The sequence below is a fragment of the Artemia franciscana genome, chromosome 5 (assembly GCF_032884065.1).
Source record: "Artemia franciscana chromosome 5, ASM3288406v1, whole genome shotgun sequence".
Taxonomy (NCBI): domain Eukaryota; kingdom Metazoa; phylum Arthropoda; class Branchiopoda; order Anostraca; family Artemiidae; genus Artemia; species Artemia franciscana.
In genome coordinates, this window is record NC_088867.1 from 44,690,321 (window position 1) to 44,704,325 (window position 14,005).

The 14,005-nt window shown below is 35.7% G+C and overlaps 1 protein-coding gene across 3 annotated transcripts in view; it reads left to right on the forward strand.

Annotated features, from left to right (window-relative positions):
- Positions 1–13,441, forward strand: part of LOC136027472 (thioredoxin reductase 1, cytoplasmic-like) — a 91,565-nt gene extending 78,124 nt beyond the window's left edge. For all 3 annotated transcript variants that reach the window (XM_065704765.1, XM_065704766.1, XM_065704767.1), the window contains 4 exons: positions 2,676–2,805; positions 5,537–5,767; positions 8,628–8,762; positions 13,012–13,441. In XM_065704765.1, the coding sequence (XP_065560837.1) occupies positions 2,676–2,805; positions 5,537–5,767; positions 8,628–8,762; positions 13,012–13,074 (559 nt within the window). In that variant the 3' untranslated portion in view covers positions 13,075–13,441. The remainder of the gene's footprint in view (positions 1–2,675; positions 2,806–5,536; positions 5,768–8,627; positions 8,763–13,011) is intronic.
- Positions 13,442–14,005: the final 564 nt, after the last annotated feature.

A 14,005-nucleotide genomic window follows, 5' to 3' on the forward strand; every position in this document is an offset into this window, starting at 1 on the left:
AATTTGCCTTATTTAAGAAAATAGGAGGAAACACCCCCTAAAAGTCATATAATCTTAACGAAAATCACACCATCAGTTTCAGCGTATCAGAGAACACTACTGTAGAATTTTCAAGCTCCTATCTACAAAAATGTGGAATTTTGTATTTTTTGCCAGAAGACAAATCACGGGTGCGTGTTTTTTTTTTTTTTTTTTTTTTTTTTTTTTTTTTTTTTTTTTTTTTTTTTTTTTTCAGGGGTCATCGTATCGACCAAGTGGTCCTAGAATGTCGCAAGAGGGCTCATTCTAACGGAAATGAAAAGTTCTAGTGCCCTTTTTAAGTGACCAAAAAAATTGGAGGGCATCTAGGCCCCCTCCCACGCTCATTTTTTCCCTTATGTCAACGGATCAAAATTTTGAGATAGCCATTTTGTTCAGCATAGTCGAAAACCATAATAACTATGTCTTTGGGGATGATTTACTCCCCCACAATCCCTGGGGGAGGGGCTGCAAGTTACAAACTTTGACCAGTGTTTACATATAGTAATGGTTATTGGGAAGTGTACAGACGTTTTCAGGGGGATTTTATTTTGTTTGGGGGGTGGGGCTGAGGGGAGGGGGCTATGTTGGAGGTTCTTTCCTTGGAGGAATCTGTCATGGGGGAAGAAAAATTCAAGGAAAAGGGCACATGATTTTCTAGCATTACTATAAGAAAACAATGAAAAATAAACATGAAAACGTTTTTTCAAATGAAAGGAAGGAGTGGCATTGAAACTTAAATCGAACAGAGATTATAACGCATATGAGGGGTTCTCAAAATACTTAAGCATAAAGAGCGAGGTATTTAGGAGGAGATAAATACCTCGCTCTTTATGCTAAAGTATTTTTAGTAATTTCAACTATTTATTCTACGGCCTTTCTGATTCAGGGGTCATTCTTAAAGAATTGGGACAAAACTTAAGATTTAGTGTAAAGAGCGATGTATTAACGAGGATACAAACCCCCTTGTATACATAATAAAAATATAAGATTATGAAAGTTTGTTACGTAAGTTGCTAATTTATAAGTTACGTATAATTTTTACTAATAAAAACGTTCGTTAAAAATTAAAAGTTCTAGTTGCCTTTTTAAGCAACCGAAAATTTGGAGGGCAACTAGGCCTCCTTCTCCACCCCTTATTTCTCAAAATCGTCTGATCAAAACTAAGAGAAAGCCATTTAGCCAAAAAAAGAATTAATATACAAAATTCATTTTAATAATTTATGTGCGGAGAGCCAAAACCAAACATGCATTAATTCAAAAACGTTCAGAAATTAAATAAAAAAAAACTAATTTTTTTAGCTGAAAGTAAGGAGCGACATTAAAACTTAAAACGAACAGAAATTACTCCGTATATAAAATGGTTTGTCCCCTCCGCAATCCCTCGCTCTTTACGCTAAAGTTTGATTCTTTGTCACAATTCTACTTTTTAAAACAATTAAAAACTTGACTCTTTGCCATAATTCTGCTTTTTAAAACAATTAAAAGCTTTAGCGTAAAGAGCGAGGCATTGCGGAGGGGACAAACCATTTTATATACGGAGTAATTTCTGTTCGTTTTAAGTTTTAATGTCGCTCCTTACTTTCAGCTTAAAAAAAATAGTTTTTTTTTATATAATCTTCAAAAGGGATTGGTGGTGTCAGCCCTATTCTTTTTTTTTTTTTTTTTTTTTTTTTTTTTTTTTTTTTTTTTTTTTTTTTTTTTTTTTTGTGATCTTTGAAAGTTTTATGATTAGAAAACTAAATACCTTTATTTCTGTTAATGGAAGAAAGGGACAAATAATCTCAGGAAAATGGTAATAATTCTACCAATGGTTTTCTGCGAGTCGCTTTTTGTCAGAATTTAAATGTTAATTTCAGTTAGCTCTTTGTCAAGGTTAACTGTCAGCAAGGGTGCCCATAGGCTGTTTTTTTTTTGGGGGGGGAGGGGGGCTTACCTGGTCAAATCGGCAATACTGTATAATATAAATCTCAAAACAAAAACATAAGGCAGCATCATTCAGCCAGCGGGGCTAGCGCCCCCCTGCCCCCATGGCCGTCAGTCTAGTTCCTGATTGTAGTGTAGAGAAAGAAGACTAGAGTCAAAGAAGATGATACATAAAGGTTGTTTAGTGAATCTATGATGAGAAAGATATTCTATTGAACACCAATATCGTATTTCTTCTTTTCTTAAAACATTATTTATTATATGCTTATTTCTGTTTATGGGAACAATTATTTATATCACACCAACTTATTGGCAATTGCAAAGAATTATTTAACGAAATGTTGACATCTGCCATCAGCAATTCAACATTTGAAATAGTTGGCTAGGACCACCCTAACCGAATTGATGACACACTGAACTTGTAATCCTCTGTCCTTCAGGGCGAGGTTTCAAGTATTGTTGTAGCAAAACCTTTGGCTTGAAGTGATGGTTAGGGGTGTGAATCTACAAGCTCTGTCATTGCGAGTCTGGAGAGCTTACTGTTAAAAATGATATCTGAATTTCAGATGCTATTGGGGGGGGGGAGGACACGCCTGGTCCTGTTCCCCTGTTGTAGTATCCTACTGACAGGCTTATCCTACGGTGCTCGATAAATACTAGCAAACCTTAGCGAACTGATTAAGTAGGTTAGGTAATATGGTCTTTTTGAGTCACATCACTCTTTATTTCAGAAATGGAAAAGTCATTGCTGATGAAGCTGAGCGAACAAATGTGAAGAACATTTTCGCCATCGGAGACGTCTTAGACGGAAAACTAGAACTTACACCAGTTGCGATTCAAGCGGGGATCCAACTTTCAAGGGTAAACTCTCTCTCTCTCTCTCTCTCTCTCTCTCTCTCTCTCTCTCTCTCTCTCTCTCTCTCTCTCTCTCTCTCTCTCTCTCTCTCTCTCTCTCTCTCTCTCTCTCTCGCTCTCTCTCTTGCTCTCCCCCTCTCTCTCTTGGTCTCCCCCTCTGTCTTCCCTCCTCACTCTCTCTTTCTTTCTTTCTTTCTCCTCCTCCTCTCTCTCTGTTTACTAGCATTAGTAGTCTGTTAAATATAATTTTGTTATGGACGTCTGCTGAGTCTTGTGCTCAACAATATCTTGTAAGTATGTTTTGAGGGTTTGTGAGATTCTTACCAATATGCAATGTAAATAAACTAATGCGTAACAAAGTACAGCATTTTAAAACCTAGTTTTTGGACTAACATTTTTATAACATCCGTGTTACATTATAATGGATCATAATAACTTGCACTGTTTTAAAAACCCTTCTTTACTTAGAACCAGTGTCGCCACCCCTAGTGATTTATCACTATTTCTAGTTATTTTTTATATTGCCTAAACTCAAAAATCACTAGATCATTGAAGAAAATTGCTAAAACAACCAATAAATCACTAAAATCTGGTGATAGTTTCTCTTGCCGGGTGGCAACTCTGCTTAGAACCTCTTCTGTCTAACTTGATATCGCCACACCAATCTTGCTAGATAAAATAGCTAAGCGAGGAAGTCGAGCTTGGCTCAAACTCGATCTGGGAAAACTTCTAATAAGCTTGAATTTGGAAAAACTCTCACAAGAAGCAACGGAGACATTCATCGGTAGGTAAAGCTTTAATCCAATTAGATTAGTTATAGAGTCTGAAAGCCATATGAAAGGCACTGCGCTCTTTACTGAGTTTTTGCTTGTTCTTTGCCTCTTGTTGTAACCGCATCTAAATATGCTGGAATTGACAATATTGTTGTTTTACCTGTCGACTTTTCCTTGAAAGTAATGTCTCGTTTACTCCTAATATAATTAACTTTGTTTAAAAGGAATTGAATGGAGAATAATTTAATTTTAAAATGCCTTGTTATTACTCAAGAGACTTAGCATAATCACGGAGAACAGTCTTTTAAAAAATGACATTCTAAAACTTTTAACCCTTTTTTCTGTCTTTATATTCTCATAGAAGAACCACTTAGGCTTTAAAAAGGCGGAGTGTATTTGTCTCTCCAGGAATTGTATTTCTTTGTCTGTCTAGGTTCGTTGCTCTCCGTTAATTGGTGGTAATGTCAGGTTGGAAATTTCCAACGCCGTCTAACATTTGGTGGTTTCGTTTGACCCAAAATTGCTACATTTTTGTCGTTTCAAATCACTTTAAAACGTAGGGGAGAGTAAAGCGAATTCTGGCCCTATTGAGCCTTGGGACTACCATTTTAAAGTCCACTAACCTGCTTAACCTACAAGGATTATCTCGAACTAACCCCGGCCTTCTTACTTCAGACTGAATTTTGACTTTAATAATTTTCGAAAGTTAAAAATGCAGACTAGTTATCACGTGCAGAGAAATTTCAGCTTTAATCTTAACGCACTACAGATTATACCCTATCAGATACCTAATTTTCTTTGAAATTATATACTTTTTTAATTAAGTTGCCAGACGCTATATTGTAACTGGCGCTAATAACAACTCCTATCTTCCAATGTTAAGTCTTCGAATATCTAATTCTTCATTATTTCTTCCTTCCTATTGCTCATTTTTGACTTGTATTTTACTTGCATCCAAATGGATAAAGTTAAAATTTTTAGGCTGAGAATGCACAAATGTCAGCAGCTCTGCAAATTAAAAGTATTTTGATAAGTATCTAGTGCCTATGCGAATCTTTTCCTCATTTCAAATTAATGGTCTTCATTTATATATTGCTTACGTTAAATTCGTGTTGTGGTTTTCAGTGCCCTGAGACACTCCTCTATGATTACCACAATAGAAGTAAACAGAAGAAAACTAGTTCGGTGCCCCCCTCAGAGGCTGCTCCTCGGGCAGCCGTCCCCCTTGCCTCCCTTCTAGCTGCGCCAGTGATTTACATATTAATGGATAAAGGTACAATATTTATGCAGAGATTGTGCAAGGTTTGCCATTTATCCAAATTAAAAGTATCTTATCCAGCGTTGCCAGAGGTAAGAGATAAATTATACCGGTTTCTGACCAAATTGTACCCAAAAGATTATAATATAATGTGGTACATTTATATGTATGTTGTATTACATTTTCTATATGTGGCACAATTATAGTATCCTGCGTCGGTTTTCACCTCATAGACAAAATACTAGAATAGACTGAAAGGCAAGCATTTTTATTATTATTATTATTATTATTATTATTAATATCTCCATCCTCTCAGAAACCTATTTAAATGATGCTTCTTGTGTGGAGATTAGTTTGAATAGGGGTGGTTTATTTTTATGTCATGTCGACACAGATCCATTTTCTATTGCTTAAATCCCTAATAGGTAACTTCAAGAGTTTCGAAAATTAAAAAAAAAAATACTTGGATGTGGCAAATACAGCCCAAACGTACCAGAAATTTTGAATTGTACCATGAATGTCTCAAATTAACTGCATTGTACCAGGACTTGTAAATTGTACTAAAATCGTGCAATTGTACCGCGTAGGCGGCAGCTGGTCTTATCAAATATGTGATAATCGTGCTAATTTGCTCCATATTATGTATTACTTTTCATTGTTGATTCGTATAGTGTTTATATTCAAAAGGATCAAAATATTTTTGCAGAGATTGTATGGAGGTCAAGTTGGCCTAATGGATTACATCAATGTTCCTACAACTGTTTTTACACCGATCGAATATGGCTCGGTCGGATTCTCCGAAGAAGCCGCCATTGAAAGATTTGGTGCTGATGATATTGAAATATACCACACAAGTTTCACACCTTTGGAATACAAATTGCCGAAGAAAGGAGAGAATGTCGGCTATGCCAAGGTCATTTGCATCAAGTCCTTAAATGTAAGTAATTTGGACGTAATGCCTTAAATTAGGTTTTTTTTCCAAGACCTCACTGCCTTTCTATGACAAACAAATGTTCAAACGGGGATAAATCCATTTATTAGACAGTGAAAACAGATACAAAAGTCTGGATATTTCGATCATATATACAGCGATCGTCATCAGCAGATATATTAAATTGTTGACATTAATGTCTGTTAGTTTTAATTTTAGTGGTTTAGTATTTCTGCTGATAAGGATTGCTGTATGTGTGATCAAAATATCCAGACTTTTGTATCTGTTTTTACTGTCTAATAAATGGACTTATCCCCGTTTGAACGTTTATTTGTCTGTTCAATGTAAGTAAAGGTCTCAGAAAATAATAGTAAACAAGAATCGAGAGTTTAAGGCCGGTGGATTTCAAAGAAGAAAAAGGTTTTATGAATTAATTATCTATTAAGCATCAAAATGTCATTGCAAAAAAAAAAGCAGTTAGGGTCTAAAACAAATAAGCTTAAAAAAAAATTGAAAACTAAACAAAAGAAGAACAAAATAAATAAAAATAAAGCCAGAATAAAGACAAAAGAAAAAAGTCCGTAATGATAGCTGAGACCACAGAGGTCATAAAACAGTATTTCTGAACTTAAAGTTTAGTCTGTCTGTAAATGAGAGCCCAACTCCTTTATACCAAGTCCTTGAATTAATTAGCAGGAATGTTAGTACTACTACTATCAACAACACACTGCAGTACCAAGCCGCCTGAGGCAAACACAGCTACGCACGCTCCTCCACCCCCACCCCCAGAAAATTAACAGTGATTATGTATCAACAACAACAACAACTATTTCTTGCGACTGTGGGGTTTAAGCCTGAGCACTCTCAATCAAAAGTTAGAATAAGTAATGTTAAATTTGTTTCTATATGAATATCATGAATTTCGCATGCGTTCTTTGACTGTTGATCACTTATTTGTGTTTTTATCTGATATTGCAATGATTTTGGAGAATATAAATAAGAAGCGAAATCCATTCTTCGGTATATGTAACTCAGTAACAATTAAATTTTTTTTAATTTTTGTGTCGTCTATGAATATATATGCCCAAAATAATTCCAAAATATGAAGAAAACATTTTGCTTACTTGGACAGTGACAGACACTAACAGGTACAAAGTCTTCGCTAACGGATGGCGTCCTCAGCGAAATAGTAAAACTTGCCTTGTGATTAACGACTTTAACATGAAATCAAAATAGTAGTCAAAGAATGTGGGTAACTTATAGGAGTCGAAATTAGCGCTAGTGTCGACAAAAATAACTATCAACCCGATCTTGCATTCGGCGACACTTATCATTTTTCAATTATTTTTTTTTAGGATTTGCGATTTGACCCTTATTACTACCTTAATTTACCATTTTCACTAATTAAATTGATTATTATTATTGTTATACTAAAAAATGCCATGTGTCTCCAAACACTAGATGGCACTGATATTTTTGTCAACAATAGCGCCAGTTACCATTCTCATAAGTTACCCATACTCTATGGTAATATCCAGAATTGAATTTTATCGATTTGTATTAATTCTATTTCCCCGAAAATTTTGACTTGAGTCAAAGTGACTTTGACTTGAGTCAACCCTAAAATAGTATTTCAATTTTTTTTAGATCATTCGTTGCGGCTTCAAAAAAAGAATAACAAACACGTAACTGCGTTAAGAGGTTGTCCGCTCCAGAAAAATCGTGAATAATTTGGTTCTATATATGGTGAACCCAAAGAGGCATCAAATTAGAGCGATACGAAAACGCTATTCATGGTATAAGATTTAATTATTGATGCGTATCTTTCAATTAAGATAAGGATATAATGACTTAAAAAACATTCACATTACATAATCGCCAGTTTTTTCTCTAGAACAATTTATGAATCAGCTTTTATTTTCTTTTTTTTTTGTAGACTACCAAAGATTAGGAATGACATACAAGAGTTGGAACTGGCGTTAGTGTTGACATAAAAACAACCTCAATGCCATCTAGCATTTGCGATACTTGGCATTTGTTCATTGTAATAGTAAGAATAATTAATTCAGTCTGTTTATTTGATAAAATTAGTATCGTAATGACTCCTCTGATCTCAGTTCCTGGAAGAAAAAAAACGATTAAAAAGCATGAAAAATTGCTAAGTGTCGTCAAATGCTAGATAGCGTTAAAGTTACTTGTACATTTTGTACATTCTCCAATGGCGTTAATTATAGCTCCAAGCAGTAGTCAGACTGCAGTCTTGTAAATATATATTATTTTTGTTTCCCCTCAGATTTCAATTCGAGTCAACTAGCTAAAAGAGATATGCCTTTTTGATGGTTTCTTTTTAATTGCTATCCAGGGTTTCCAGGAATGCTAGCATTCCAGTATTCCAGTGATTATCTAATTTCAGTTAAATTAAATCTTTGATTATTATTTTATTTCGTAACAAAATGTACATGTGAACATCCTTTAATCAGGGTCAAGATCTAAGGAAATGGCAACTTGTAAGAGTCGAAACTGATGCTAGTGTCGACAAAAATTACCAACGCTTTCTAGATTGGCGTTTCAAGCAACATAACTGTGTTTTTTTTTTAAGTTGAGATCTGGCACTTATTACTACATTAATCTTACCAATTACACTAACTAGTCTAATTTTGCCTTAATATTTCACTGAAAAATGCCAATAAACGCTAGAACGCGATTTTTCTACACTGTTGCCAGTCTCAATCCCTGTAAGTTACCCATATTCTTGGTTAACGATTCTAAATTTATTATTTTTTTTTTCTGTCTGTTAAATATTTTAAAATGACGCTTATTTTAATATATTGCCCACTTACTTCATCGTGATGTTTGTTTTCTCTAGGAAAGGGTCGTGGGTCTGCACTATTTCGGACCAAATGCAGGCGAGGTCACTCAAGGGTTTGCCCTCGGCTTAAAGCTGAACGCATCGAAAGCCGACTTGGACAATCTTGTTGGAATTCACCCTACTACAGCTGAGGTAATGCGCTTGAATTTTATTAGTGTTGATTTTTGTTAAGACTTGGTTGCGTTAATCTTCTTTTTTCTTTTTATTAAGCCTCCCAAACTGAATTTGGCGATACCCATGGGTATTTATTACTGCTGCTACTCCTATTACTAACGACCCATTGTAGCACACAGTCGCCTGACGCCAGTATTTGTTATACACGCTCATGTTCCATCCCAATTTATTCAAAGCCTCCCTCTTTAATTCCCTTTCCCCCGCCCAAGAAGTTCCGATTTGTATTAAGTCCTTCTTTACGACCTCCTTCCGTTCGGGGACAACCTGCTCTTCCTTTGGCTCTAGACGGTTGGCCCAAAAAAACGATCTATAGCTATCTGTCATCCTTCATCTGTAGAACGTGTCCTAGCCATCTCAACTTTTTTTTTCACTATAGCCCTAGAAAGCGGGATAGGTCCACATTTTTCGTGCAGCTTACTATTCGGAATATAGCTTAGTAATAACAGGGTTGTTATGAAAAAGTTGTTTAACGGGCTGTTCTTAGGAATTTTCATTCTGAAGAAAAATTTCAAAGATTTAATGTGAGGCATCTTTGCCATGACTCTGTGTATGCTTCATATAACTAAACCCTATACTCTAGGATTTATTCGGAGTCCTTTAAGATATCCTTTATAACAGAATTTAAAAAGAAAGACAGGAACTGTTTCAATGTCGAAGCGCCTCAGACTGTTCATTTTAAAATACTGGACGAAGGTGTTGAGACTGTTGTTTGGATTATTATGCATTGAGTGTACGTTCTCAGACTTTTCATTCTGAGGAGAACTTCCGAAGTTAAATGGATTTGGTAAGTTTTCTTCAAATCTCAACGAAGAGTATACGCTATATTTTTCTTCTTTTTAATGTCCGTCGTCTGACTGCTGCTGTGATAGAAGCAATTATAGAGGAGGGACAGAGAGGGCACTTGCTCCAGGCTCAGAAATTTTAGGGGGCGCAAAAATATCAAAATCAATATTAATTAATAAACTGAAAATAATTCTGTTAACAAATTAAGATTTTGCCTTAAAATTTTGTGGGAGACAGGGGGGGGGGCGAATCTCTAATCGATGTTTTGCCCCGAGTCAAACGCTATATAGCGTGGAGGGTCTTTTTGTCTACGCTAGTGCCAGTTCCCACTCTTAGAAATTGCCCATATTCTTTGGCTTAATCTCCCAAGCCGCCATTCACCGGTGCAGGGTATCTGGCCACCAGTGTTACATATTCGTCAATCATAACTGTTCTCAGATTAAATGTCCAGCTACAAACAAATCTTTGAATTTAGTTTAAGTTATTAAAGGAGATTGCCGGTGGTATGTATGTATGTATGTATTTATTTATAACCCATTATACAAAATAATGAAGTGATGGAGTACATTGAAAAAAAGGAAAAAAGAAGAAAGAAACAACATATCGTAATTACATTCTAAAATACAAACAAAAATAATTCCACGTCGAAAAACAACATTTTGCCATTCATGGCCGGTTTACTTATTGCGCATGTGTGCATTCAGCTCAGCTAACTTAGCACATAGGTCAGACTAGCTATATTTTTTCATCAAATAGGAGTTGCGAGTCCACGGAGGAAGTCGCAACAGAAACCTAGCATTGTGCGAGCCCAAGATTTACTGATGAATCGTTGGCTCAATTCTTGCACCAGAACTGAGTCGTCCAAGTAATTATTATGTTCAATCAGTTTTTTTTCTTGTAAGACCAATTATGTAATTTGTTTTTCTTTATTTGAAAGCGTTTGATTCAGTTTGTATTCAGTATGCCTGTTGGTTAATTCTGCATAACACGGCGTTTTCGTAATTCAATTCGATTTGTTATAACCAAAAATGTTAAATTTGACTCAAACTATGAATCTTTTTTTCCATGAGCAGCACTTTATTTACAGAAATAATTATAAAACATAAAAGTCTTATAGCACTATAGCCCTCTTAGACAGGACGGAATCAATTTTTGTTTCTTTGCTTTTTCTTCTTCTTCAGTTTTACGATCCAAATTTCTGGACCTATCTTGACAGTCCGGGTGCCAAATCAGTGCTTGTAGAGCTCCTTTAATTATATATATATAATTTTAGAGGGGGGGGGGGATATTCTTGAAAGATAGTATTCTTACAAGATATGGAATCTAGCAATTTTCTAGCTCTTGAATCTTACGGTTTCTCTAGAATTCTTCCTATTTTGAAAAAAAAATTGTGTGGTTGACTATTTCTATATTTAATCTTGAAATTATCGTCAGAAAACTTCAAATTTTGAAAAAATAACATTTTTTGGCTTGAGTATATTAATTGCCAGCTCAATAATTCAGATAATTCTGAAACTTAAGTTTGTAGGGATTATTGCGAAATTGATCTCTTGTGAAGTGATTCCTTTTGGCCGCTGTCTAAAAAACTATAAAGGAAAAATCGATTAGAAATCGGGAAGCCTGTAGCAAGGGAGGAAGGGAATTTTTTTTATCGTTATTTTAAAAAGGATAGTCATTGAGCGCCAAAGCATATAGGAAGTTGTGACTATACATGTTAACTTCTTGTTCCTTAATGTTAATTTAGTTTTTTTTTTTCTTTAACATAAGTTACCACGGTCAAAAGCACAAGCTATAGAGGATTGTTAGCCCAATGTAGACATGCCAGTTGGCCATACACTGTAAATAGGCCTTTTAAATGGATTTGTGCTGAAACAAATATCTGACGCCCGTGCTCAGTGAACAGATGCGTGAACCAGATTCCTATATTTTCTTTAAAACGGTCCCTTAAACAGCTTTATATGATGTTCCAAGTGTCCCGCTAGCTGCGTAGAAAGAAAATCGATGTAGAATTTTATGATTTCAGCCACCTTCCTTGTTGTTCAAGCCAAGGGACTGTAAGTTTCCTTTATAAGGTTTTCAGCAAAGGCAGTTCCAATGGTGTACTTTGTGTTTCAATCTGACACCATTTTTGAAACTTAAGGCCATTTTTGTTTTGTTTTTTTTACTAGGTTGCAGGTACCGCTGCAACCACGACTTTCACTGAGTTTTGTAAAGACCGAATCCATGTTGGTAGTGCAGAAATGAATTCAGCTATTATGAGACGGATTCTCCACTAGTTTTTCCACGAACTTCCCACTGGTGGACTTTCTTAGACACAGACGGACTTTCCACTAGCTCTCATCACGTAGTTTGTGAACAAGTATCACTCAACTGATGTTTCTTATCAGGCACGTACGCAGGATTTTTTCCGGGGGGGGGGCCAAAACCTTCGAAACAGCAGATATAAAGTAGCACTTATTTTTATTCAGTAATGCAAAAAGCACGTATATCGGAAAATACAGATTAACTTTAATCTGGAGTATTGTAGTTGATGGGGGGAAGAAGACTGAAGCCTTAAAAGTACGTTTTAGGCTCAGGTTATGTTCATAGTGATTTAGAACCAGTGATTAATCTATTATATCCCACGGAAAGGGAAATTTTACGGTTAACAGTGCAATATAGGTGCTGTGGGGGGTAGTTCTTCTATTGCAAAAATGTAGATTTTAATGAAAAATGATAGTTTCCAAAATTGATCCATTAAAAGCTGTAATTTATCCTGAAAAGCGGGGATAAACGCCCTAATATCAAAGATAATTCTATTTTGTTGTGGAAAGCAAACTCTCTTTACAAAAAAAAAATAACAGTACAGTTGCTAATTACTTCAAAGAGGGTAAAAATTTAGACAGAAAATGGGTTAATAATTGGGCAGTGACTTAACCGGATAATTACATTCTGTAAAATCCCTTAAAAAAGGCTTCACACATGTATCTAGATTCTTAATAAAAGTCCTACTTTTGTCAGAAATCTTAAGAAACCATGGGGAAATTAAATATTTCACCAAATTTCGGGGAGGGGGGGGTGGACCCGAGCCCCCCCCCCCCCCCTGCGTACATGCCTGTTTCTTATAGATCTAATGATGCGTGTGGCTGAGCCGTGTCAAAGTTTTTCAATTTCGATAAATAATTAAATTTCAGATACTTGAACAGACATTAATGAGTAGGAGCGGAATCAAAACGTGAGGTAAAAACAGTTTTGAGAAACTCGCCACCAGTCTCGTTATGCTCGAAGTCATTGGGACCATGTCAAGGAATGAAGCTAAATACTTAAAATAAAAAACTCATCCCCTCTCTCTCTCTCTCTCTCTCTCTCTCTCTCTCTCTCCTCCTCCTCCCTTTCTCTCTCTCGCTTTCTCTCTCTCTCTTATTTTGGATCTCGTTTTTTACAGGTGTTGACTACTCTTCGAATCACGAAAGCATCTGGCCAAGACGTCCTCCAGAAAGGCTGCTGAGGTTAAGGTTGCTGCTTTTCGCTCATTTTAACAATGTGTTTATGCTCCGATCCCGTTTGTTTTTCATACTACCTGCAAGACTATAGTGATAAATTACTCTTTGGTGTTAAGACTGAAATCTCAGTATGAACTTAGGCTTTTATTGAAGGACGGAGATAAACATGAGCGAATAGCAGCATTTAAGGGTCTTTCACTCGCTTTAAGTCTGTTTACAGAAGATTCTATGACGGTTTTGCTCGAAACCATTTATGGTGGGCATATCCTGATGTGAGAGCTGATGAAAGTCCACCCAGTGCTTTTTTTCCATTAATTCTGTTTTTACTTCTGATCAGGCATTAGAACCTGAGCAATAAAGTTCGAATTTGAATCATCGCTTTTTAGTTTTGTTATTAACGAGCCTTTTAGAAATCGAATGATTAAGGTCGTATCCTGGATTCTTCGGAGAGGTTTTACGAAAAAAAAACGCCTAAAAATGTATTTATATGCATTTTTGTTACGCTTTTACTAGTAGATTTCTAGGGGAGGCTCAAACCCAGTACCCCCCACCCTCATCTCACCCCCTAGATACGGCCTTATGAATGATTATGCTTAATTTCTTCTTCTTTTTTTCTCTCTCTTTAACAAGGGTTAATATAAAAATTTAACAAAAAACTTTGTTTTTACCTGCTGTTTAGTCCAACCCAAAATTCTCATGTGCAAAGTATATGTGTGCTTCCTCTATGCTTAGGCACGTCAAAATCTAAAAAAGAAATTAAAAGCTTTTTAACCAGAGAATTAGTGCATTAAAATCAAAAATAGCAGTGTTTTTTTTTGTTTTCTTTAATCTTTACCTTTCTCTCTTTTTCTTATGGGCTTAATCCATTGACGTCTGAACGTCTGAAATGTTCTAGGAAGGATTCTATTAATCGTCAACAAGAAGTATGGACGTTTA